General features: G+C 38.9%; 2 protein-coding genes across 6 annotated transcripts in view; one reads left to right on the top strand and one right to left on the bottom strand.

Moving 5' to 3' along the window:
- The window catches only part of LOC144534006 (bifunctional apoptosis regulator-like), a 13,995-nt gene extending 11,427 nt beyond the window's left edge, over positions 1–2,568 (bottom strand). The window contains exons 1-2 of one of the 4 annotated variants that reach the window (XM_078275613.1): positions 2,482–2,568; positions 645–945 (exon numbers count right to left, since the gene is read on the bottom strand). In XM_078275613.1, the coding sequence (XP_078131739.1) occupies positions 645–925 (281 nt within the window). In that variant the 5' untranslated portion in view covers positions 926–945; positions 2,482–2,568. Of the gene's footprint in view, positions 1–644; positions 946–1,340; positions 1,442–2,233; positions 2,441–2,481 lie in introns of those variants that run through there. The other 3 variants (XM_078275633.1, XM_078275604.1, XM_078275623.1) reach the window with 3 other exon arrangements.
- Positions 2,569–4,637: 2,069 nt separating this feature from the next.
- On the top strand, positions 4,638–21,422 carry LOC144533972 (uncharacterized). Of its 2 annotated transcripts, none has more exons than XM_078275554.1 (12): positions 4,638–4,783; positions 6,649–6,823; positions 6,936–7,420; positions 12,583–12,676; positions 13,067–13,119; positions 14,147–14,303; positions 14,393–14,485; positions 14,679–14,753; positions 14,885–14,971; positions 16,564–16,641; positions 17,907–18,149; positions 18,912–21,422. In XM_078275554.1, the coding sequence occupies exons 1-12, from the start codon at positions 4,775–4,777 to the stop codon at positions 19,694–19,696; spliced, it is 2,334 nt and encodes a 777-aa protein (XP_078131680.1). In that variant the 5' UTR covers positions 4,638–4,774; the 3' UTR covers positions 19,697–21,422. The 2 variants fall into 2 exon arrangements, with proteins under 2 accessions (XP_078131680.1, XP_078131671.1); XM_078275545.1 differs by having other exon boundaries at positions 12,487–12,676.
- The last annotated feature ends 1,307 nt before the right edge of the window (positions 21,423–22,729 follow it).

Below are 22,729 nucleotides of genomic sequence, written 5' to 3'. Positions count from 1 at the left end.
AGATTCTTGACCAATTAGCAAAAGATGTGTAAGTAAGTAGTCTCGCTTTGCCAGCCCTTCCAAAGTGCGCTGAAGAAGGGTCTTGCTACTCCACATGCAAACAGACTACAAGGCTATACTGTATAAAGTAAGTATAAAGTATGTAATCTTAGTCCACATGCTGAAAGGAAAAGTCTGGCACCGCACCGGTAATGTGGAGCATACATTGTACTGTCTCGCTCATCATTGATTAGGCTGAGAAGCTTAAGCCAGCAGATCAGTAACTCCAGCAGTGTCCAGACAGCCAGGAACCAAACTAAATTAATTCTCAATGGTTGGGGGTAACTTGGTTGTTAAATTAATGAAAAATTGGCTGGATCTGTAGAGGTCAAATATATTTCACCACCACTGGAGATGAGTCATACATCAAGATTATATATCCTTGTAAATAAGGTTTTATTTAGATAACATTTAGCATTTGAAAACGTTGTCTTCTTTTATTACATTAAAAAAAGACCACACCTGTCACACACAAGTTTTTTTGTCTTTAGAAGTTGTCAGTAGGTCTTTGTTCTCTACTGTACATGAGAGAAATATGAATAATTTTGGTCAGAAAATCAGGGCATTATTCATTCCCTGATATGGTCTGGCTGTGAAAAGCATACCTCAGCAGTATGTTGATTTTAGGAAAGCCTTCCCACTTCTCCCGGCACTCTGGACACTCATTCTTGTGAGAGGACTCCCACCACAGAGCCAGACAGTGTCGGCAAAAGTTATGGCCGCAGGTCAAGGTGGTGGGGTTCACTAAAATGTCGTAGCAACAGTGGCATGAGACTTCATGTTCTGAGAGGATGGTGGTGGAGGGCTTCGACTGAGGAGATTCCGATAAGTGAGGGGGGTTGTCCATTAATGCTCCCAGACCGTCATCTGATGACTCCCACTCCATCTAGTGCAATATATCCAAGTCTGAATAAGAGGAGAAACAAGGTTACAAGAGAAGAACTAAATGGAGAAAGTGATAGAAGTTTAAAGTTTATAATATGGGTACATTCTCTAAAAGATTCTCACAGACAAACGCAATTCAAAGGACTGTGCCAGTGCTTTTGTCCTATTTACTACAATTCACATAACTCAACTAATTATTTTTTTACTTTTTTTTTCAGGAATGCATTGCCTTTCAATCAACATCCAAACAATAGTATATTATTTAACTATTAGCAAACTCTTGACTTGAAAGCTCAAGTCTGCATTATGTTTTATTGCTGTGGTAATGCAGTTAGGGATGAAACTCACGATTATTTGTTACATTGATTAAGTAAAAACATAATTGATGTATGAATGTATAAAGAGTTAACACCTACCGAAGTCAAATTCCTTGTGTATGTAAGTATACTTGGCCTATTAAACTGATTCTGATTGTTTTACTGACTATGCACTTATTCTATAAAATGTCAGAAAATAGTGAAAAATGTCCATCAGTTTCCCAGAGCCAAGGTGATGTCCTGATTGCCAGACCGACAGACCGACAGACCAAAAAAAGCACACAATTTACGGACTCATATACTCATACTCATATACTCATATATATATATATAAAATTTAAGGGATGACAACTTTCTAATCTATAACCTATTATGACCATACATCGGTCGTCGTCTGTGTGACAACACATCATAATCTTCCCTCGCTGTCTTTCAGCTGCTAATATTGTTCGCCTTCTTCTAAAATATTAGAAACACTAAAGCAAAAACAGAAAATCCGAGCAGTTATACATTTGGTGTTGCTCCATTATTTCAAGAAGAGTCCTTTGTTTACAATGTTTGGTACGCTTGACAAAGTGCAATGTGAACGCAAACCGACCAATATTAAAAATGCAACAATATTGTTGCATTTCACCCCCGAATCGTCTAAATAACGTTACACCTAGCTAGCTATATACCTAGTTCGGAACTTTACCGAAAGCTGTGAAAGCGCCCTTAACATTGATAGCAGCTAACGTTAAGTTAGCTAGCTAGCTATCACATCCTGATCTGTAACGCTAGCTACGTTAGCTGTTACGTTACTCTGTACATTAACTAGCTAGTTAGCCGTTAGATAATTACTAGCTAGCTAGGTCAGGAGCAACATTTACAGCTCTGTAAAGCAGAAAGAACAGTTTACTAATATTACGTTAGCTTTAGGATTGATATGCTAGCTAGTTAGCTGCCAGCAAGTGATAGCTAGCATAACAAACTGGTGTTAGTGAGAGTTTTACCTCGTCTCAGGAATGGCTTTTGAGTGGTGACCAGCTGGAGTTTGACATAATAACTATCTGGTTAAAATAACTTACGTAAGCTTATCGTAAATTAAACTTGAATCAAACCGTCGACGACGGAGATAACTATTTCTGCCTCAACTGCTGTCGCCATGGCTCCGAGCTGCTGTGGAAAGCCCCACGTACACATCCACGCGCACGTCAGCATGCGGGTACCTGATTACACTCTTCATTGATCATACGCTCACCTATCTCAAATTTGTGGCTGAGGTCAAGACAGAGAAGATGTCTCCAGTCGTCCTCGGTGATGTTGTAAAGCCAGCTGATTTCAGCCATGTGGCTTTTTAAAGCGTTTTCAGTTCAAAGTTCAGATCACATTCTGTTACTAGTTCAGATTCTGGACTAAAGAATGAGGTATTCGTGACCCCGATGATAACAGAGCAGTAACCTATTAACTTACACGTTGGGTCTGGTACAGGGGAGACACACTGTATTTATAATGAGTTATGTCCGTTCTCTTAATACATCCATGGTTATGTCCAGTGGTGGAAAGAACATTTAAGTATAATACTTCTACATTTTGGAAGTCAATATTGTACTTTTACTCACTTTATTTGATAGCCATACACTTTGCAGATTCATATAAATAATTCACAATATAATCAACAAATACATTATGGTATTATTACTGTAAATCAGTATTTTTAAAGGGCTATGGTACTTAGGTACTTTTAATAAATGCAGCATTTGAGGTCCAAAACATACACTATAAATATTAAGGTCCAAAACTACTTTTTGCTATAGTAACATTCCCTATATGATCTCTTTTCAAAGTGAACTATTTAATAAAGTAGAAACCCATTAAAATATTGTTGAGGCAAACTTCCCCTGAAATGTTTAGGAGACTTGGGCACGGTGTTTCCAGGGGCAAAATATTGAAAATTGTCTTTACCCTGCAAAGGATAAGCAGATGATGACTGGATCAACTAGTTTCCAGTAAAGTTTGGCAGTGGTTTAATTATGAAAGCAAATAATGGCCTTAAAGATTTGAATTTATATAAGCAGCTGAATGCCTAATTTTGAAATTCAATCACTACTGAATACTCAACATTGACTATTGAGTAACTATGTAACAGTAATGCAACACTGTGAAAATACCTCACTACAAGTACAATTCCTGCATTCAAAACCTTACTTAAGTAAAGGTATCTACGTATTATCTGCATTAATTTGTCTGTAGTGTAGCCTAGATGTTTAAGGTAGTTTAATCTACAGCAATGCGACATATTTTATTCTATAAGTAGTTCCACTCAACACCACTACCCTATTGTGCCCAGATTGCTTAAGTGAGGGCCGCCTGCAACCTGCAAGACCTTTCAAGTTATGCCCCCTGCTTCAAGTTATGCCCCTCTCTTGCAGTCTGCAGGCCATTCTCAAATTGGTGGCTTCATTATTTTATTTTTCATTTTATTAAAGACAATATCATATACAATATATAGGACATACAAAGACACAGAAACTACAATATTGACAACACAGGGTCCAGGGGTACAGGCAAAGAGGACAACAAGGCTTTTCATTCAAAAGTCTAAGTCCTAGCACCAACTTCATTACACAGGTCACAAAGGTTGCATATAATAGCACAATAGATAGATAGCTTTTTATTGTCATTCAATTATACAGAGTGCACATATGAATGAAATTTCGTTCCACTGGCTCATGAATACTGCTTTAACTAAAAACAAAAAGTAAAATAAATAAATACGAATGCTACAGAGTGTTATTTTAACATTTAAATATGACATTACAAAAATTTAAAAATAAAAGTCTTCACAGCTTTAGAGTTATTTTAAATGGCCTCCATTCACAAATCTAAATTAAAGATTTTATAGACACACCAGAGAAAACACCCTTAAACGAAAAGAATATTCCGCAAATGTCTTTGGATGAACTCTAGAATGTCTGACCAACATTTCTCAAATGAGTTGCTTCATCTTTGACTCAGACTAGCATGTTGTGAAATGATGGCTCAGTATTCATATGACTTATTCTGTACTCTCCAGTAGGTGGCGGTATGACGGATGGTAACCGCTGCAAAAAAAACGAGAAGAACAAATGGTGGCGCAATCGCTACGCTTTGCCAATTTTATTTCTTAGGATGGCGAAGGCATTGGGCATGTAATCGTTGCCTGCTCTGGTTGGCTTGCTCATGGGTGTATTAAGAGAACTGGATACAACGTTAATTACAATGAGAGTTGGGGTTGCTTAGGTTTAGGCAAGACGAGTGGGATTGGTTAGGGTCAAGGTAAGAATGCCAGGGTAAGCCAATAAGAGGCCGAGTAGAGCAGAGTAGGGCGGGACATGCCTTAGCCGTCCTAGGATAAAAAATAAATAAATTAAAAAAACTCGCCAACGGTGTAGCTAGCTGGACAGTAGGGTTGAGTTCATGACGGGCTTCTGTCATCCAGAATAACGCAACAATTTAGCTCATCACCCTGGTTTTCTTATGACATCCTTCAAACCCTGCGACCGTATCGCATTATGTTTGAGGTAACGTAGACAACTTAGCTGCTATTCGGGCGATTATTGTACAGCTAAGTGTCCTTTGCAGGGATTTTTGATGTAGCTTAACTGTTATAGTTAACGTTACATAACGTTAGCTAACATTAGGTGACGTTAGGTAACGTTAGATGTAGCTCGTTAACCAGGTATGCAGATTAAGAAGTTACATGTTTACTGTAGTGGGGTGACATCGGTTTATATTAACCCCATTTCGCTCCTACATTTAACAATGTCTCTAATGTTGCCTTGGTTTTTAGCTAGTTAGCTAGTGACGTTTGTTATTAAACTAACGAGCGTTGCATTCAGTATATGAAACTTATCCGGGGAAATTATTAATTCACTGCTCCCGACTCTCGTTGCAAGGGCTTCCTACATGTCCAAGTGTTGCTGAAAATATGTTAGATAGCTCGCGGTGCCTAGAGTAATGGTAGCTAGCGTAACAAAACAGAGACGTTTATTTACATTAACGCACATATTATCACTGACCATTGAACATATTATACATACTGTGAACTTTTGCACACACCCCCTGATAAATATTTTTGCACACCCTGCTCTAAACCGTACAGCCTTTTTATCTTTCCCTTTCTAAAACAATTATATTTTACAGAACATGTTGACTTCTCAGTAAAAGGATAGACAGATAGAAGACAAGTAAACGACATTTAAGAATGTAAGCCTTAAATAATATACATTAAATAGAAACAAATGGATGAGAAGAGAAACAGAACTAGACCTCTATTGAATATACACTGTACAAAGATAGTGCCACAGTAGTACACTGTATATTAGTCCAAGTAGGTGGTATTGTGTAAGGTAACATTGTTGTATTACTGTAGATATACTGTATATTCCATATACAGTATATCTACAGTAATACAGGGATATGAGGTAACTACTATAGAAGATAAATACTGAGATATAGAACATTATAATTAAAATCAACAAAAGCTGACGATGACTTGGTTTTTAAGGAACAAGAAAATCAAAGTTTGTGATTGTGGGTTTTGGAAAACCTTTTTTTTCAAATAGGGCTGCAATAAATGATTCATTATTTTATTAATCTTCCAATTATGGTCTTAATTAATCGATTAATCATTTGATCTGTATAGCTTATTTCAGAAAAGATTTTTTTTAATAAATCCTCAATTTAGTTTGTTAGCAAATGGCTATAATTATGTGACCTAATTATTTTTTTTAAAAAACATTTCATTTATATGTTGTAAGAACATAGTAAACCCCTGCACACTGTACACATCGCACACATCGTACACATTTTTCAAGTTTCTTAAAATAACAAGACCTTCGACCGACCACCAAACGCTGAGAGCGTGCAGGACTTCGCTGCCTTCTTTTGCATTTTTTCAAACTCCTCACACCGGTCCACCATGTGTGCATTACACACTATTAAATTAGACATTTAATGTGAGACTGCAGGACTTGCAGTGCGGGTGACATTGTTGGAACAATATATGAACACATCCAAACCATAACAATGGAATGTCTTATTTTTCTGTCATGAATGTGTTGTTACTCGTCTAACTTGACTTTTTCTCAAGCCAAAGATGTCAATGTATTAAGGGCCCCACTGGGTATAAGTCTTTGCATACACAGTATGTATATATGCAAAGACGTATATACTATACTGTGTGTGTGTATATATATATATATACTTTGCAATATTTCAGATGAAGCTTGTATTAAGCTTGTATTATTATTGTATAGCTTTTTTTTCCTTAATTACGACTGCACTAAACTTGTTGTGCCGGCACATCTTGTTTTCATAGGTTTCAGTTTGTTACTGTATGCCTTGCCATTACTGATCATGAGCGTCTGTCTTTATTTCTTAATAGGATCCTGAACTCCAAGATCCGTTGTCACTGAGTCTAAATGAAAACTATGATGACCAGAATTCGCCACGTCATGATTCAAAGAGATCACCAGCAAGCCCTGACTATAATTGTGACACACCAGATATTCGAGTAATCATCAAAGAGGAAGAGGAAGGCTGGATTGCGAGTGAAAATCGTGAGTGGAAATTCTTAAATATAAGCTTCACCCTTACTTGATGACATACGCAAAAATGACTCGATTGTGGTTTTTCACATTTTTTTGTTTTGCCTCGTAATGTTTAACACAGAGGAGAGCTTCAGCTCAGAGGGAGAAAAAGAGGATACTTGCACAAGCACTTGTCATCCCGACCTCAAAGCATGTGGGAAGGAGAGCTCCATTTCGTACGGAGTAAAGAGACAGCAGAGTGTATTTCCAGGGGAGAAACGTTCAGAGGAGTCTGGAGGCCACGATCTCTATGGGCAGAGCTCCTCTGCCAGAGAGGGGCGGCAGAGACACATACTCATGGACTCTGATGAGAAACCTAAGATTTCCTGTCTACGTGGAAAAGCGCCGGCAAATGTGATTGTGCATCAGTGCAATAACACAGGAGAGAAACCCTTTTCCTGCTCAGTACATGAGGCGACCCCCAGTCCCAAAAAGAACATGAAATCCCATCAGAGAACACATGCAGGGGATGAGTGTCATGCTAAAGACCAGAGCCTCGACGTAAAACGAAGCACATCTTTGACAACAGAAGCAGAAGACACCAAAAGATCAACACTTTGCCAAACAGTATGTCGAAATAGTTTTAAATATTTTTTTCAATTATTTCAAGAGGTGTCAAAAGTATTCACATTCATTACTCAAGTAGAAGTATAAATACTAGGGTTTAAAAATACTTCTGTAGAAGGTGAAGTATCAACTTAAGCTTTTTACGTAGTAAAGTAAACTCAAAACTACTTAAAGTATAAAAGTAAAAGTAATGTAAGGGGAAAAAATGCCATTAAGGACAAAAGCTTAGCCCGCCCCACAGGGGCCTATAGTGCACTACCCCACCTATAGTGCACTACCCCACCTCCACAAAAAAAAGGAAGCAGCTTGTTCAATTGTATTTGTCTGTTCTGTATGTTCAAAAATATAAAACAATAAAAAGTTGATCTAAAAAAAAAAAAAAAAGGAGCACAAGGCGACATTAAAGAACGGCTTGTGTATTGCTAAGGCCACAGGGTTAAAATTAAATGATTTATAAAAAATGTAATAACAATAACTTATAACAATAACTTATTTCAGGCTGAGTCTGTTTTTCAGACAATGGCAGCTACAGTCTGGGGTTAGAATCCTCTACAGTGAAATATAGACACACTTTTACACCGTTGATCTGTCAGCATTTTAACCGTGTTTACTCCAGCTGCTAGCTAACGGTAGGCTAACGTTACCTGCTGTCAGGTGAAGTGTAAACTAGCGTCCCGTGCACCGTGGTAAAGTTGGTTTTATATTGGACATTGGATATTCGACACATTCGAAAAATCTATTATGCGGCTTGCCATTTTGACATATTCATGTCAAAATACTTCTGATGAACTCAGCTAACCCCCCTACACATAACACAAAGCTTCTTTTTTTTTCTTTCTTTTTAAAAAAAAACATCCTTTGATTTTTTTAAATATCTTTTAATATTAAAAATTGCTATAAATCTATTATGCGGCCTGACCTTTTGACTGATTGATGTCAAACCACTGTTGGTGAACTCAGCTAACTCCCTACACATAACACAAAGCTTCTTTTTTTTTTTTTTTTTAACACATCCTTTGATTTTTTAAATATTTTTTAATATTAAAAATTGCCAAAAATCTATTATGCGGCCTGACCTTTTGACTGATTTATGTCAAACCACTTTTGGTGAACTCCACTAACCCCCTACACATTGCACAAAGCTTCTTTTCTCAAAAAAACATCCTTTAATTTTATAGAATTTTTATTAGACAAAAATTGCGGAAATTACGCACAAACAAAGGTTTGTGTATGTAATTTGTGTAGGTAACTATGAAAACACCAACTTTGACATATCTCAACCAAAATAAACGCTACCAACACGAAACTTTAGATCCTAGTTTGCCATGACCCTCTGGGGGTCCCCCACACATTTTAAGAAGATCGGCCATTAAGGGGCACTGTAGCCAACGTAGACCAGTTTCGGCCGTTCTACTCAATCAATGTTAATGGGATATTTGCAACGGCAACGTACCGCAGACCTTGCGGCTCACACAGGTCGATATTTACTGACGTTTGCCTCCTCACTGTTACGCTTTGGGTCCCACTTGTGCGCGCTCCCCGGGTCGTCGGGGGCTACTCACGACCCTGTCATAACTGCTTGCAGTTCTAGTTATTTATTGTTTTTCCCACAGTGTACATTGAAACAGTTCTTCTGGAACATGTACCATTACGGTTGATGGAGTGCAGAGATCTTGGAACCATCTTCTGCATGAGTCAAATTGGGTCTACAAAGATAAAATAATAAAAATAACAAAAAAAAAAAAAAAAAATGAAAGGATGGTTTTTTGAGAAAAGAAGCTTTGTGTTATGTGTAGGGGGGTTAGCTGAGTTCACCAACAGTGGTTTGACATGAATCGGTCAAAAGGTCAGGCCACATAATACATTTATAGCATTTTTTAACATTAAAAAATATTTAAAAAAATCAAAGGATGTTTTTTTTTTGTTTTTTTTAAAAGAAGCTTTGTGTTATGTGTAGGGGGGTTAGCTGAGTTCATCAGAAGTATTTTAACATGAATAGGTCAAAATGGCAAGCCGCATAATAGATTTTTTGAATGTGTCGAATATCCAATGTCCAATATAAAACCAACTTTACCACGGTGTCCGTGCGGCGATGTTTCAGTTCCCTCTAACATCCGTTTTCAGGGCATCAGAGAGAAGCGTAGGCATTTAAGTGGCACCTAAATAAGGCACCGAAATCCGCGTTGCTATTCGGTCCAGTAGATAACGGTCGTTAAGGCACCGGTGCCGTAGCACCGGGTCTGTGCAGGTGTGATGGATCGCTTACAAACCAATAGGGTGTCGGAATGGTATATGTTTATACTTCTCATCCAACCACAATCAAATTCACTCTATCCGGATGGCGAGATTTATCTGGATAGTTGTTGTTTTTTTTGTGTGTGTTTTTTTGAACGATGACAAGCCGGAATGAAAACAAGCTGAACTGAAATAGGAGTAACGAGGCTATTTTTAAAATGTAAGGAGTAGAAAGTACAGATAATTGCAAAGTAAAAAGTCTGCTGTAAAATAATTACTTCAGTAAAGTATAGATACCCAAAATTTCTACTTAAGTAAGGTAACGAAGTATTTGTACTTCGTTACTTGACACCTCTGATTATTTCACAATGGAGCTCATACAATAACCACTCATTTGAACAGATTCTTTCTTTTACGAGTGATTTGAGAGAAGTTGTGGCATTCACCAATTTTCTTTTTATTTAGAATCTTCTCTTAGGCCTGAACAAAATTCTTCGAGTGGTCCAGACCTGTCATGCGAATCAAGTGCAAAAAATAGTTGCTAGAAAAATCTTTCTTCTTCTGACTGCTGCCTCAGGGTCTTCATGCAGGTCTTTGTCTAGTATCATCTTCTGTTCCACTGTCAATGTTACATTACCTGTAGGCTCTAATATTCTCTCTGACTGTAGTCATCTTTATTGCCTAATCATATTAGTCATGGACCACTTTAATTAAACAGGGTTTTGTTTAGCATTTAACTTCATATAAGTTACATTTTATTTTATTTATGTGTCATACCCATAGATATATGTTAATATTAACCGACAATGCATCTGGTTCGGCGAAGTACTGAGATGCGGAAGTGACTTAAACCTGCAGCAGGGGGAGACACGTGCAGTTGCAAAAGGAGGTCGGTTTCTGTAGAAGTCTATGAGAAAGTGACCCACTTCTCACTTGATTTATTACCTCAGTAAACATTTTCATAATGAGTTTATGGTCTCAATCGCTAGTTTTAAGTCTTCTGCAACACAGAATGATGTTCATTTTTTTAATCATGGTCTCGTTGATTTTAAAACCGACGATAAAGCAGGGGGTGTTTTAGGGCATGGCTATGATGTGATTGCCAGTGAAAGTGTGTTACGTAACGTTGAGTGTAAGCAGCTCCTCCCTCACTCCTCCCTCTCATCTAAAATTGTCACATCCGCAACCAGGATGGCTGCGCCCGTAACTGCAAACTCGACGACGGATAGCAGATCTCCACAAAATCAATGGGTGACGTCACACATGCGCTGTCCATTAATATTTACAGTCTATGGTCATACCAAACATTTGGCCCATCCCAAATGGAAATACAAGACACTGCTATTTAACAGACGTCTTCCGGTCTTGCATCTACAAAACGTGTAAAAATACATGAATAACAAAAACAGTACAAACAAAAAAATATCTACAGATCATCTCGCTAAAAAGTTTTTGGTCCCCAGGCTTTCTCAAGATAACTGGCTAATTTAACAGCCATCTCAGTCTTTGAGCGTCATGCATATTAGCAAAATCAATATCCGTTTTTGTCTTACTAAATCATCACATAATATAACAAATCATTTTTTCTTTATGTCTGAAGCCATGTTGTTGATGGCTGTAATGAGTTCTACATGTTTAGAAATTATTCTAAACAACAAAGTGGTCCTATAATACCACTACTGACGTTGCTAAATGCTGGTTTTAGACAGCAGGACTTGAAACAAAAAAGAATTTAGATTATGCTAATTTCCTCCTCCTCACAAATGTGGACCGCCTCCATTATTCAGGCTGAAACGAGCAATTTAAGGGCGTTTTCACAGATACCTCATTTGGTCGGACTTTTCAGTTTGATCCGAACAAAAATGATAGGTGTGAAACCTCCCCCGGACCACAGTCCGGATCAAAAGACCACATTTTGGTCCAATAAAAAGAGGTGGTCTCGGTCCGGTCCGTTTATAATGTGAAAGCATTTTTTGGATGGTTCGGACTTTCGGACCAAATACAAGAAGCTCTGGCAGGCTCTCCTTGTGTTACAAGACCGGGGAAGCTCCTTTTAAGGAATAGCTCGGTGCTTAGCCTGTACGTGAGAGAGAAAGTGTGTGACGGTGAATGCGCTCAGAGCAGATAGCAGTCGGCTATCAGAGCAGAGAATACATCAGCAGTTTATTTGTTAAGTGGTAGTAAGTGTACAGTGTAGGTTTCCGTTTGTCTCTGAATAAATGCTCTAGAAAGAAAGTTCCCCTGTTTCGCTTCTCAACATCACAACAAAACAAAAAGAGCCGCGGCAGTAGGGGAGAGCGGCAGTCAGTTGAAAAATCTGCGACACAGAGAGAGGAGACGAGAGAACGGGGAAGCCCGTCTACAAACCAATCAGTTATAAGTATCTGGAGACGCAGCTCATGTATGTGATGACGGCAGGACGTAGTTTTGTCACGTATAGATCTTTAGTGCAGTGTGAAACCAAAACCTACCGGATGAAATGTATACAATGTAACAAAAACATGAATCTTGGTCCGGACCTTGGTTCGGACTTTCAGGTGTGAAAATGCCCTAAAACAAGTTTGGTGAATCAACAGTCCTCACAGTAAAAAAGTAAGAGAGGCTTAGGTTGCATGAGGCCCTTTTTAAAACCCTGCTAATTTTAGTTTAATTTAAAGGCATACTATGCAAAAGTTGCATAGTATGCCTTTAAGTATCAAACAAAGTAAATTTAGAGATGGTTTGTCACTATGCATTCCAACCAAAAAAGCCAAAGAAAAAAAGTCCAAATCTGGGGGTCACTACTTCACTGCAGAAAATGAATGCCTTTTCGCATTGTGCTCTGTATTTAGGATTCTCCTGAACATAAGCCTATGCTGTCACATGAACTCAAGATGGCATCTGCAAACTTAGAGGACCAAACTCTCCATTTGACTGTCCGACTGCAGGCAGGAGAGGACGAGGAGGAAGAAGCAGAGGAACAGGATGAAGAAATTGGTGGTTTAATCAACTCTGATGGAGAAGTGGTTGAATGGGATGCCAGTAAGTGATTCATAGCAGCACGTTTACTACATAGCCACGATTTGTTGTTTCAGTTTCCCATATGAGTTTATTTGGTTAAGATCATTTTAAGTAGCAGTTATTTCCAAAACAAGACATTGTGAGACATGAAAAGTCTATTGTCAGTCTCAGTTATTTCGTTTTTTGTTATAATTTTGTTCACGTTTACAGTTTAATGGGTAGTCATAACTCACAACATTGGTAAAACATGAATTTAGTTTATCATTACATTGACTTTTTCGTGTAGAATTCAGCCATTTGTGTTAGGCCTGAATGCATGAACCACAGTTTGAAAATAATTTTAAAGATGTTGAATATCAGCTGTCATGTCAGGTATATCTGAGCCTGAGCCAACCATCTTGATTTTTACAGGACACAGTCCTGACCGAGGCTCTGATTGCACAGAAAGTTTTCCGCCTACCAAGGTAATTTGTCTTAAAACATAATTTTGCAATTTTGCAATACAAAGGCATGAGGGCTGTCCACTAGTGATGGTCAAATGAAGCTTCCTGAACCACTGTCTTTATTTTCTGAGCTCACTAGATGGCGCTCTCTGTTCAAAGAAAAAGGTTAAAGGAATGGCAATTCAGTGTTCAGTTTTCAACCCTTTGTTGAAGAGAGAGCGCCATCTAGTGAGCTCAGAAAATAAAGACAGTGGTAGCTTCATTTGACCATCACTACTGTCCACTCCCCTTTAAGTCTCGTAAACCCTCTGATTGCATATATAGCATGTCATTACATTGGATATAAAACAATTCAACAGCACCACATATACATGCTCCAGAATGAGAAACTTGTGTATATGCACCCTGAAAAAACTGTATAAAATAGTGCAAAACCTCAAACAAAATGGGATTTTGCAATGCCACTTTTCCGAGGTTGACAAAATGGAAAGCCAGAAATTACTACATGGAAATTATGACTTTTATTTAACATAGGAATTATGATCCACTTGTTGAATGAACTGTGACACGTGTCCCTAAAGCACCCCCAAAATTGTATTTTTGACCGATGTCCTTGCTAAAATGTGTGCTTTGTTTAGGGATGAAGAATTGAAATCTGTCTTAAGATATTGACTTTACAAAAGTATTGGAATGGCACATTTTAACTTCTGCTCTATGGTATATTTCACCTTTAAAGTTCAACATCAGAATACAATCGTGACCAAAACGTAGTTAGCAGAGGGGAGAGTTTTCAGTCTCACTGCAGGGTAGATAAATTGGGAGTATTACTGATTAACAGTTACCAGTGGCCTGCAGTTGCAAGGTGACCCCCCCCCCCTCCAACAGATAAGATAAACAACACTTTACTGTCACAGAATACTTAGGGTTACATTCTATAACTGCTACTATAAAATGCATTCATCTCTGCTCTGTTTGCAGGCTTAAGTACAGTTACCCAGGAAGGGTTTGGGGGTATGTTTCTGATTGTTTTGAATGATTATGACCACAGGGTGTTGTCCTGTCTGAGTCTCAGCTGCAAGGCCAAAACCAGAGAGACAGCAGTAGTCCAACGCTCATCATGGAAGTTGTGTCTGTGGGGGAAGATGAAGAAGGGGAGGAAAAAGAAAGAGTAGTAAAAATGGCAGCTGTCTCGCCCTTACATCGCGGTAAACACAAGTCAAACTAACAATTCAAAGTGTCCAGGTGATAAATAATAGTTATGAATCAGTTATCTTTTTGCACACAATGCTACCAGGAAAGAGACAAAGAAGAAAGAAGAAGGTTCCAGAAATAACAGTGGTGTCGTTGGACGTCTCAGACGCAGAGAAAGAAGCTCCCGCAAATCCTGGTGAGTGACGTGATTGAACGACGAGAAGATTTACATTATAATACACCTTCTCATTATTGGTTTAAGTTGTACATATGGAGGATTCAGAAGAGTCCTAACATTATTGTTACCTGGTTATCCATCAGCATCAATATAAAAATATGTTTTCTTTCCACATGGGCATATTTCCTGCTGTTTTTTCTTTGTCACAAAGTAAAAAGAAGGGGCAGAAGAAAGATTTCAAAACCTCCACTGTTGTCTGTTGAAGACCTAGAGGCAGAGCCAGGAAGTGAGTCTTCTTGATTTTCTTTTTTTGTGTGCCAACTGAGTGTATGTTTATGCTTCTGAAATGATACATTTGCACGTTATTGTTATTGTTTTTCACTTTATTGTTATGAAGTCTTACATGTAATCTTATAGTATCAAGGCGCACCCGAAGAAAGAGAAATGTCCCTACCTACGTGGAATCAGAAGAACCCAACTCAAAAACTGTCCGTCGTGTTGCTGGTAAGACGAAGGAGGAAAAATAAGGTTCACAAGTGTGGTTGGGTATCGTTTAGATTTAGCTGACTCTGAATCCAGTTGATTCTGATTCATTCGGGCATTATTTGAATAAGAAAACAAAATAGCTCTGAAGATATTTGTGGGGTTTTTCACCATAGGATCAGTTTCAAATATTGCGCAGTGTGGTGTAGGGTTGCACGATATTGACAAAATGTGATATTGCGATATCGATTATGAATTATATATATTAATTTTGATATTTTTAAACATATGTAAAATTACAAAAGTTATGGGAAAACTCATCAAAATAGATTCATAACAAATAAAACAAGTTTTCTTACAACACAAGGTTTATTTCAACTGACGGTCATATTGGACTGGTACAACTTGAATAAATAAATAAATAAGGACCATGTCTACAGAACAGGACATGTTTTACTTGTTGTACAGTATAAAATAAATAAATAAACAGGACACAACTTTTTTTTTCTTCGCTTCTCTGATTTGTTCCGTTTAGTTGTCTCTATCTATTTCTTCACTTACACTGTCACTCTGTTGAAATATGCAAACACATGGTACGCTCCATAGGGTTTACACTTGCAAGTGGCACGGTAACTGGCCAGTGAAATGATGATCATTACAGCGTTTCAAGCGAGCTCTAAATCAAACACAACTGAGCCACACAGCCAACGGACGGGACGCAGCGCTCCACAATATAAACAAAATATTGCAAATATTGCAACCCTTTTCGATATAATATTGCGCAACGTGATTTGCGATATCGATATTGAGTCGATATATCATGCACCCTTAGTGTGGTGGTAAAATAACTGTTTACAGGGAGTTTATTAGAGGAGGGGGTGCATGTGACGGATGTTTGCAGTAGATATCAAACCTCCAACATAGGCGACACCTTTTTCCCATACCTTTTCTGTTATATGGAAAACCACTTGTGCCGTTGAGTCTGGGTAAGTTTCAGCCTCTCTTTTGTGTCCTAGCTCAGATCTGCCATATTTAGAGCTGGGTACCAGTTTAATACTTTTTAGGCACTGACCGAATTGCCTCTAAAGTATCGAGTATCGAAAAATGCCTCGTCATTCAATACCCAATTTCAATACCTAAGGAGTAAATCTCATCAGCGTCAGTGAGCCAATAAGCACGCAGCATTCTTCTACCTAGATCTAATAATGCTTGTGATTGGCTGTGTAACGTTACACGTCGCAGAGACACGCAGGAAAAACTCTACGTTACGCGCAGAGACGGGGCTCATGTAGTAGGAGTTGAAAAATAAATAAAAAGATTCGTGCCGTCATTTCTTAATTGGTATCAAAAAAAGTATTGTTTAGGAACTGCTATCGAAGTCCCGGTATTTGTATCGGTACCTGTATCCAAAATCTTTGAAGGATAGCAAGCCCTAGCCATATTGTACATAACATACACATTCAAACTTCACGTTTAGAGATTGATGAGCTTTCCTAACAAATCACTGGTTCTTAAAAAATGTTGAACCAGCTCTTGATACCCAACTCATATTCATATGACAATTTAACATCAGTTTTATGTTTAAAGCAATAAACTTTATTTCTTTTTACCAGCAAAGCTACCTCACAGAAGAAGGAAAGATACCAAACTATCTGCTGAAGGAGACGGAGGAAACACACGGGTGTCTGCTGGTAAGAGCCAATAAAATGGTCCACAAGAGTGTATAACCAGCATGGTAGTGCAGCTGCAGCTAATCCTTAAAATCATTAGCCATGATCATTGGTTTACCAAAGGAAAGTAAGGGTTACTGGCTGTGTTTATTTTACTTATTCAAAGAAGACAAATTACCCCCAATTTCCACCAACTGCGGATCCACTCCGGAACGGCGGCGGAGTCAATAGGTTTCCATTAAAGTCAATATTTGTGTATTTTCACTGACTGCGGAACGGCTGCGTTTCGACTCCGTCCCAGCTCCGGCGATCCGCAGCCCTCCGGAGCAGATACGCAGAGCTTCTATTTTTGACGGATGCCGAAGAGCTCCGCAGCAATTCAGCACAGGGCAGATTGTGCGGGACAGGATTAACGTTCTTTTTGGCCTAGACCTAGTTTTTTTTCACATGCTGTTGCAACAACTAGTAACGTTAGAAAACTACAACACCACACCGGATCTAGCTAGACGGAAACGAAACAAACAGCACACCGCACACACTTGTTTGGGCTTGCGAGCCGGCCAAAGAGTCGAAGGCTAACGTTACGTTTTGAGTGGATGGCGAGCGCGAGACGCCGAAATGGATGCCAATAAGATTCTGAATGGAAAGTTTACTTTTAAAAAGTTGCCAAATGGTTCCATTGACAAGACCAAAGTGATCTGTGTGTTTTGTCGTTGTGAACTGAGCTACCATCGCAGCACGTCCAGTCTGAAATACCACTTGATGGCCAAGCACACAGCTGATGCCAATTCTCCGCCCCCTCGTCAAAGCCAGGCGACAAAAGCACAAAGCAAGCCCATCCACTTGTTCCACCATGTTAAGAGCATTAAAATGAGAAAAAATAATTGGACAAAAAGAAATCAAGGGACATTTAGAATAGATAAAAATGTGCGATTAATTGCGATTAAATGTGAGTTAACTGTGACATTAATTAAATATTTTAATCGCTTAAATATCGATCTTTGTATATGTAAAACCTCAAAACCTGCGCGCACAAAGAAAACCGCAGCTATGAAAAATACGTGACAAAGTTTGAGTTTGTGAGTGAGTTAGAGGCCACTTTCATTAAGTCTTAAGCACCTAAAAAGAATACTTGAAGAACATGGCAAGCAACAAACAAACTAGGACTATTAACACAGAACATTGTTGGTATGTGATTGGGTTTTGAAAGGTCTACAAGCTACTTTTTTGTAAGCATTAAATCAACAGTCTTACCTTGTAATTTCACTTTCTTTTTCCCCACATAGTGAAGAAACGCCCTGGCAGAAAGATGGTTCATGTTCCAATAGAAATACCTCCTGAGCTCCTGAAGAAGCCCAAAGAGAAGATGGAGTACCACTGCTCAGTGTGTAGCAAAGAATTCCCTCATGCCTACAAACTTGAGAGGCACGAGCTGATCCACACAGGAGAGAAACCTTACTGCTGCTCCATCTGTGGTCGGGGTTTCAACCAGAAGGGAAATCTCAAAACGCACTACAAAGTCCACTTAGGTGAGATTGGATGATACTTTGATACTTAATCATTTACAATTCTCTTCCTAGAATATTTGTACTTCTATTATTGTCTGTGTTTATATGTCAGGGTATTTCCTGGCTCAGAATGGGCCTTTGGGGGGGGGGGGGACACACATTAAGCTGCATGCAATTCCTGCATTGTGATATCTTTTTAGGCACCAATTTATTGTAAAAACAGCTATATTTATGGCAGGGAAATCACAAATTTCTGGTGACAGGTAATAATTCAAAATACAAAATATAATGGAATATCATTATATTCAGTATTCCAGTAAGGGGGCTTGAACATGGGCCCGGATAGACTACACTTAACCCCAAAGTCCAATTGTTTAATCAGTAGGCCTATGAACAGGGCTTATGGTCACGTTTTGCTCCCAAGTTGAAACATTTAGGATTGACTTACACAGGCTACTGCTTTTACTGCTAATTTGTACAATAGTAGAAAACGTTATGAAGTGTAATGTTTTCTACATTATTAGAATACATTACTATTACTACTATTATTATCAAAAAATGATCAGTAATGTTGAGCCTACAGTGTAACGGGCCACCACTGTTTACTGACCAAAACTGATAACTCTGAGTAAACCGGGAATAACAATTCAACAATTGATTTCAGTACAGTAAAATATACATAGCTCAATGTAAACCATAAGTAAATTAAAGTCCTAAACAATGCACAGATTATTATACTTGAAGAGTAAAGGATGATTTGTCTCTCCTTTTGTCTCTGTGCAGGTCGTAAGGGTGCTGTGGATTTCGACGATGAGGTGAATCCCATAGCGTCAGAGCTCACCGAATATTTAAAGTCTCTGCCGGGTGAGTCCAGGATCAGATCATCCCTCCGTTGCCTCGAATGTGGAAATGAATGTGAGAGTCAGTCAGCTTTACAAGCACACCACATTACCACACACACAGGCTCAGCGGGTGAATCCGACACAGTCGAGCAAAGCTCATCACAGCTTCTCTTCTGCCGCCGCTGTGGCATCCAGTTCAACGAAAAAGAAAAGCTGGAAGAACATATGAAAACCCACATGAAGGAGAAGCGCTACTCGTGTCCCGACTGTGGCAAGAGGTTCATCAATGAAAGCTACATACAAATCCACCAGCGCATCCATACTGGGGAGAAGCCTTTCCTGTGCTCCCAGTGCGGCAGAGGTTTCCACACGGCTTCCTCTCTCAAGCTGCATGAGATGCAGCACTCCGGGGAGAGGCCGTTCGCATGTTCCATCTGTGGGAAGACGTTTCGGATAAACTCGTACCTAACAGCACATTACCAGACCCATATTAAAGAAAGACCTTTTATTTGTAGTGTCTGTGGGAAAGGCTACTCTAGAGCTGAGGAACTGAAGGTGCACCACAGGCTCCACACCGGAGAAAGACCCTACGAGTGCGGAGAGTGTGGGAAGAGCTTCATTTACCGCCAGGGTCTGCGGCAGCATCAGCGCACACATGCTGGAAAACGCATCGGCCCAACCAGACAGCTCGGTAGACCGAAGCAACAGGCCAGGCTGGACATCTAACAGTTGACCTATTGATTGGATTTTTTGTTGTTGTTAACTGTGTTTGGAGATATTACAGTAAATTACGCTTCTTTCCTGTTCTTCTTCCTTCCATTCCTCCTACCTACAGCAGAGACGATTACTGTGTCTAAAAATATGCGCTACAGAGTTGGCGTGGGTTGCCAAGAAAAAATTTGGAAGCTTACTGTGTTGTCTTTCTCGTCATCATGTTTTGTACCCATGTTTTTATGTTTACTCTTCTCAAGTAGCCCATCTGTACAATTTGAGTGCCTTTGTATCCTGCATGCCAAATACTAATACGTAATGTTCAAATTATGCACAATATCCTTGTTATTTTAAAAACCATGTTGATGGAATACAGATTTTGTTTTTTTCAGAAACATGTCTGTTTTTTTTTCTACATTTTGAAATTTATGAAAATTTATAGCAAGACCTATTTGCCCTCTGTTCACACTTGGTATTATGATACAACATTCTGCAGAAAAACTCATGATCAAAAAAATGCAATTACACTGATTGTGATTCAGTGATGTAAAACAAAAAAGGACCCTTTTGGTATTTATGGTATGGACCACCGGAGGAAAATAGGGGAGGGGCATGTCTTTTTATTTTTTGTTGAGGGGAGGGTCACACAATGTTTTTTAGTCTGGGGGGGGGAGGTCACCCAACTTTTGTATTCATGAAAACAGCAAAGTTTCAAAGTGGCTTGTTTGGTGCATATTTTTCCATGTAGCTCTCAGTATCGGCCCCCCATCGCTAGGAGATGGGTCCCTCCCTGTTTAGTCAGCCAGACAATTTGAGCTTTGAAGAGACCATGGGATTTCCCAAACTGAATAAATCCCGCCCGCACATATAAACACAAAACTGCTTTGCTAGCTCCATCGTGTTGTAACTAAGACTTATGCTGAAAAAAATATTGTATTCATTAGCATAATTGCCGTACTGTTTAGTTCAAAAACATCCAAAACACCAAAGTACGAAAACATAGCGGACCAGACACAAGCTTTTATTTTGAAAAGTCGAAGCTCTGGGACAACACCTAACCGGGGCATTAAGGCATGAGACGGGAGGTCTCAAGGCTGCAGCCATACCCGACTCAAATATCCTTTCGGTCCCGGTGATATTATAAACAGTATCTCACAAAAGTGAGTACACCCCTCACATTTTAGTAAATATTTCATTATATCTTTTAATGGGACAACACTGAAGAATTAACTAAAGTATTAAGTGTACAGCTTGTATAACAGTGTAAATGTTCTGTCCCCTCAAAATAACTCAACACACAGCCATTAATGTCTAAACCGCTGGAAACAGAAGTAAGTACACCCCTATGTTAAATTCCCATAGAGGCAGGCAGATTTTTATTTTTAAAGGCCAGTTATTTCATGGATCCAGGATACTATGCATCCTGATAAAGTTCCCCACATCATCACATACCCTTCACCATACCTAGAGATTGGCATGGTTTTATGTCGGTTAGCCTAATAGCTGGTTTGATTTGCACTGAGAGATGATTTTATGGAAAGTACCCCATGCCAATTTATATTACCCAGTGTGCTTTGCTGAATGGTCTCAATGTTTTATTGTTTTATTTCATGTGAATACTAGTTTACTAGAGGAGTAACTTAGTATTTGAAGTAACTTAGTAATGCAGGAAGTGTGCATTTAGTTTCCATGCTTATTGTGTTTCCACAACAATGTTAGTGAGTAAATCTACTGAAATGGCCCCCATAATAGTGGAGTGTGATGTGTAAGATGAGAAAGCAGAGTTTAAGTCGTGTATGTCGTGGTTGTAAAAAAACAGTGGTTATCTGTACATCTTTGCCAAGCGCAAACCAGTATAGAAAGCATCAATAAATTGTTGGGGTGGGTCATACCTTTTTTCCCAATCATTTTGGAGGGTCAGGTATTGCTGGCGGATGGAGGGTCAAGTCTATTTTGTCTAAAGATCCCAAAACTCCTCCGGTAGCCCCTTAAATTAATAAGGAACAGTCTCTTAGTATCCGTAGTAGTCCTATTTTGGTTAAAGTATGAGTGTTTGGAACATAGTAAGCACACAGATGGGTAGTGGAGAAGGGAATTAAGCTGTTTGAGAGGCTTATGTTGACTTTTTGATCTTTTTTTTCCACCATGAAAAGGAACATTTGAGTACACTATGCCTGGCATAGATCCAAGCTAACTACGCCTGCTTTTCCCTGAAGGAGAAAGGGTCGCTTTTTTTTAAGTCTTCAGGGGGTGAGTGTGAAAGTTTTGTTTCACTTCAATGTCAAGAAGTTAGTTTGTAAGCTGAGTGAGTAAAATTCTAACAAAGCCATCACACCTTGGCATAGTGGTGCTACTACACACCAACTGCCGTTGTCAAATCTACCTGTGCAGCATTAACAGAAATTACAGGATGGGTCAGTTTGTGGTTTCATTTCAAAGCTGGTTAAATGTTTCTATAACAGAATACAAAATCATTGCAGCTACCATAAACTTTTCAGAGATAAACTGAAGTCTACAGCTAAAGTAGAATCAAGAATCAAAAAAAGCTTTATTGTCATTGCATAGGAATACAAGTAAATGAGTTGTGACACACGTGATGCATTCCTACGAAAAAACATAAAAATACAAGACAAAGGACATCCAGTGGGATAAAAATGTGATAAATAAATAAATATGAAAGTATTTAAAGTGCAGCAAGTGCGTAGTGGATGCTGAATGGCAGTTGTGGGTACGTGATCTGTGCCGCCTGCAAGATCCGACATGCACATGCGCAAGATGTTCGTGCATGCACAGTTTTACGACACTGCACAATCTGTGTTATGGTGCTATACCATATAGCAATGAATCGCAAAGAGGAGTGTGGAAGAAACTGAAGGTTTTGCAGTGAGAGAAAGACTCCGATTTCATTCCACATGTAACAACTCCTTTATTATTTTGGATTGGCAACCACGTAAACACCTTTAATGCATAGCGTATGCTACATATAAAAACATCACAACATCTCCACACTACATGTCACAAAAATAATGTCGCCAAGGCGTAGTACAT

The sequence above is a fragment of the Sander vitreus genome, chromosome 2 (genome assembly GCF_031162955.1).
Source record: "Sander vitreus isolate 19-12246 chromosome 2, sanVit1, whole genome shotgun sequence".
Lineage (NCBI taxonomy): Eukaryota > Metazoa > Chordata > Actinopteri > Perciformes > Percidae > Sander > Sander vitreus.
The sequence above is the reverse complement of the archived record's forward strand: the minus strand, read 5'-3'. Positions and strand labels throughout refer to the sequence as shown.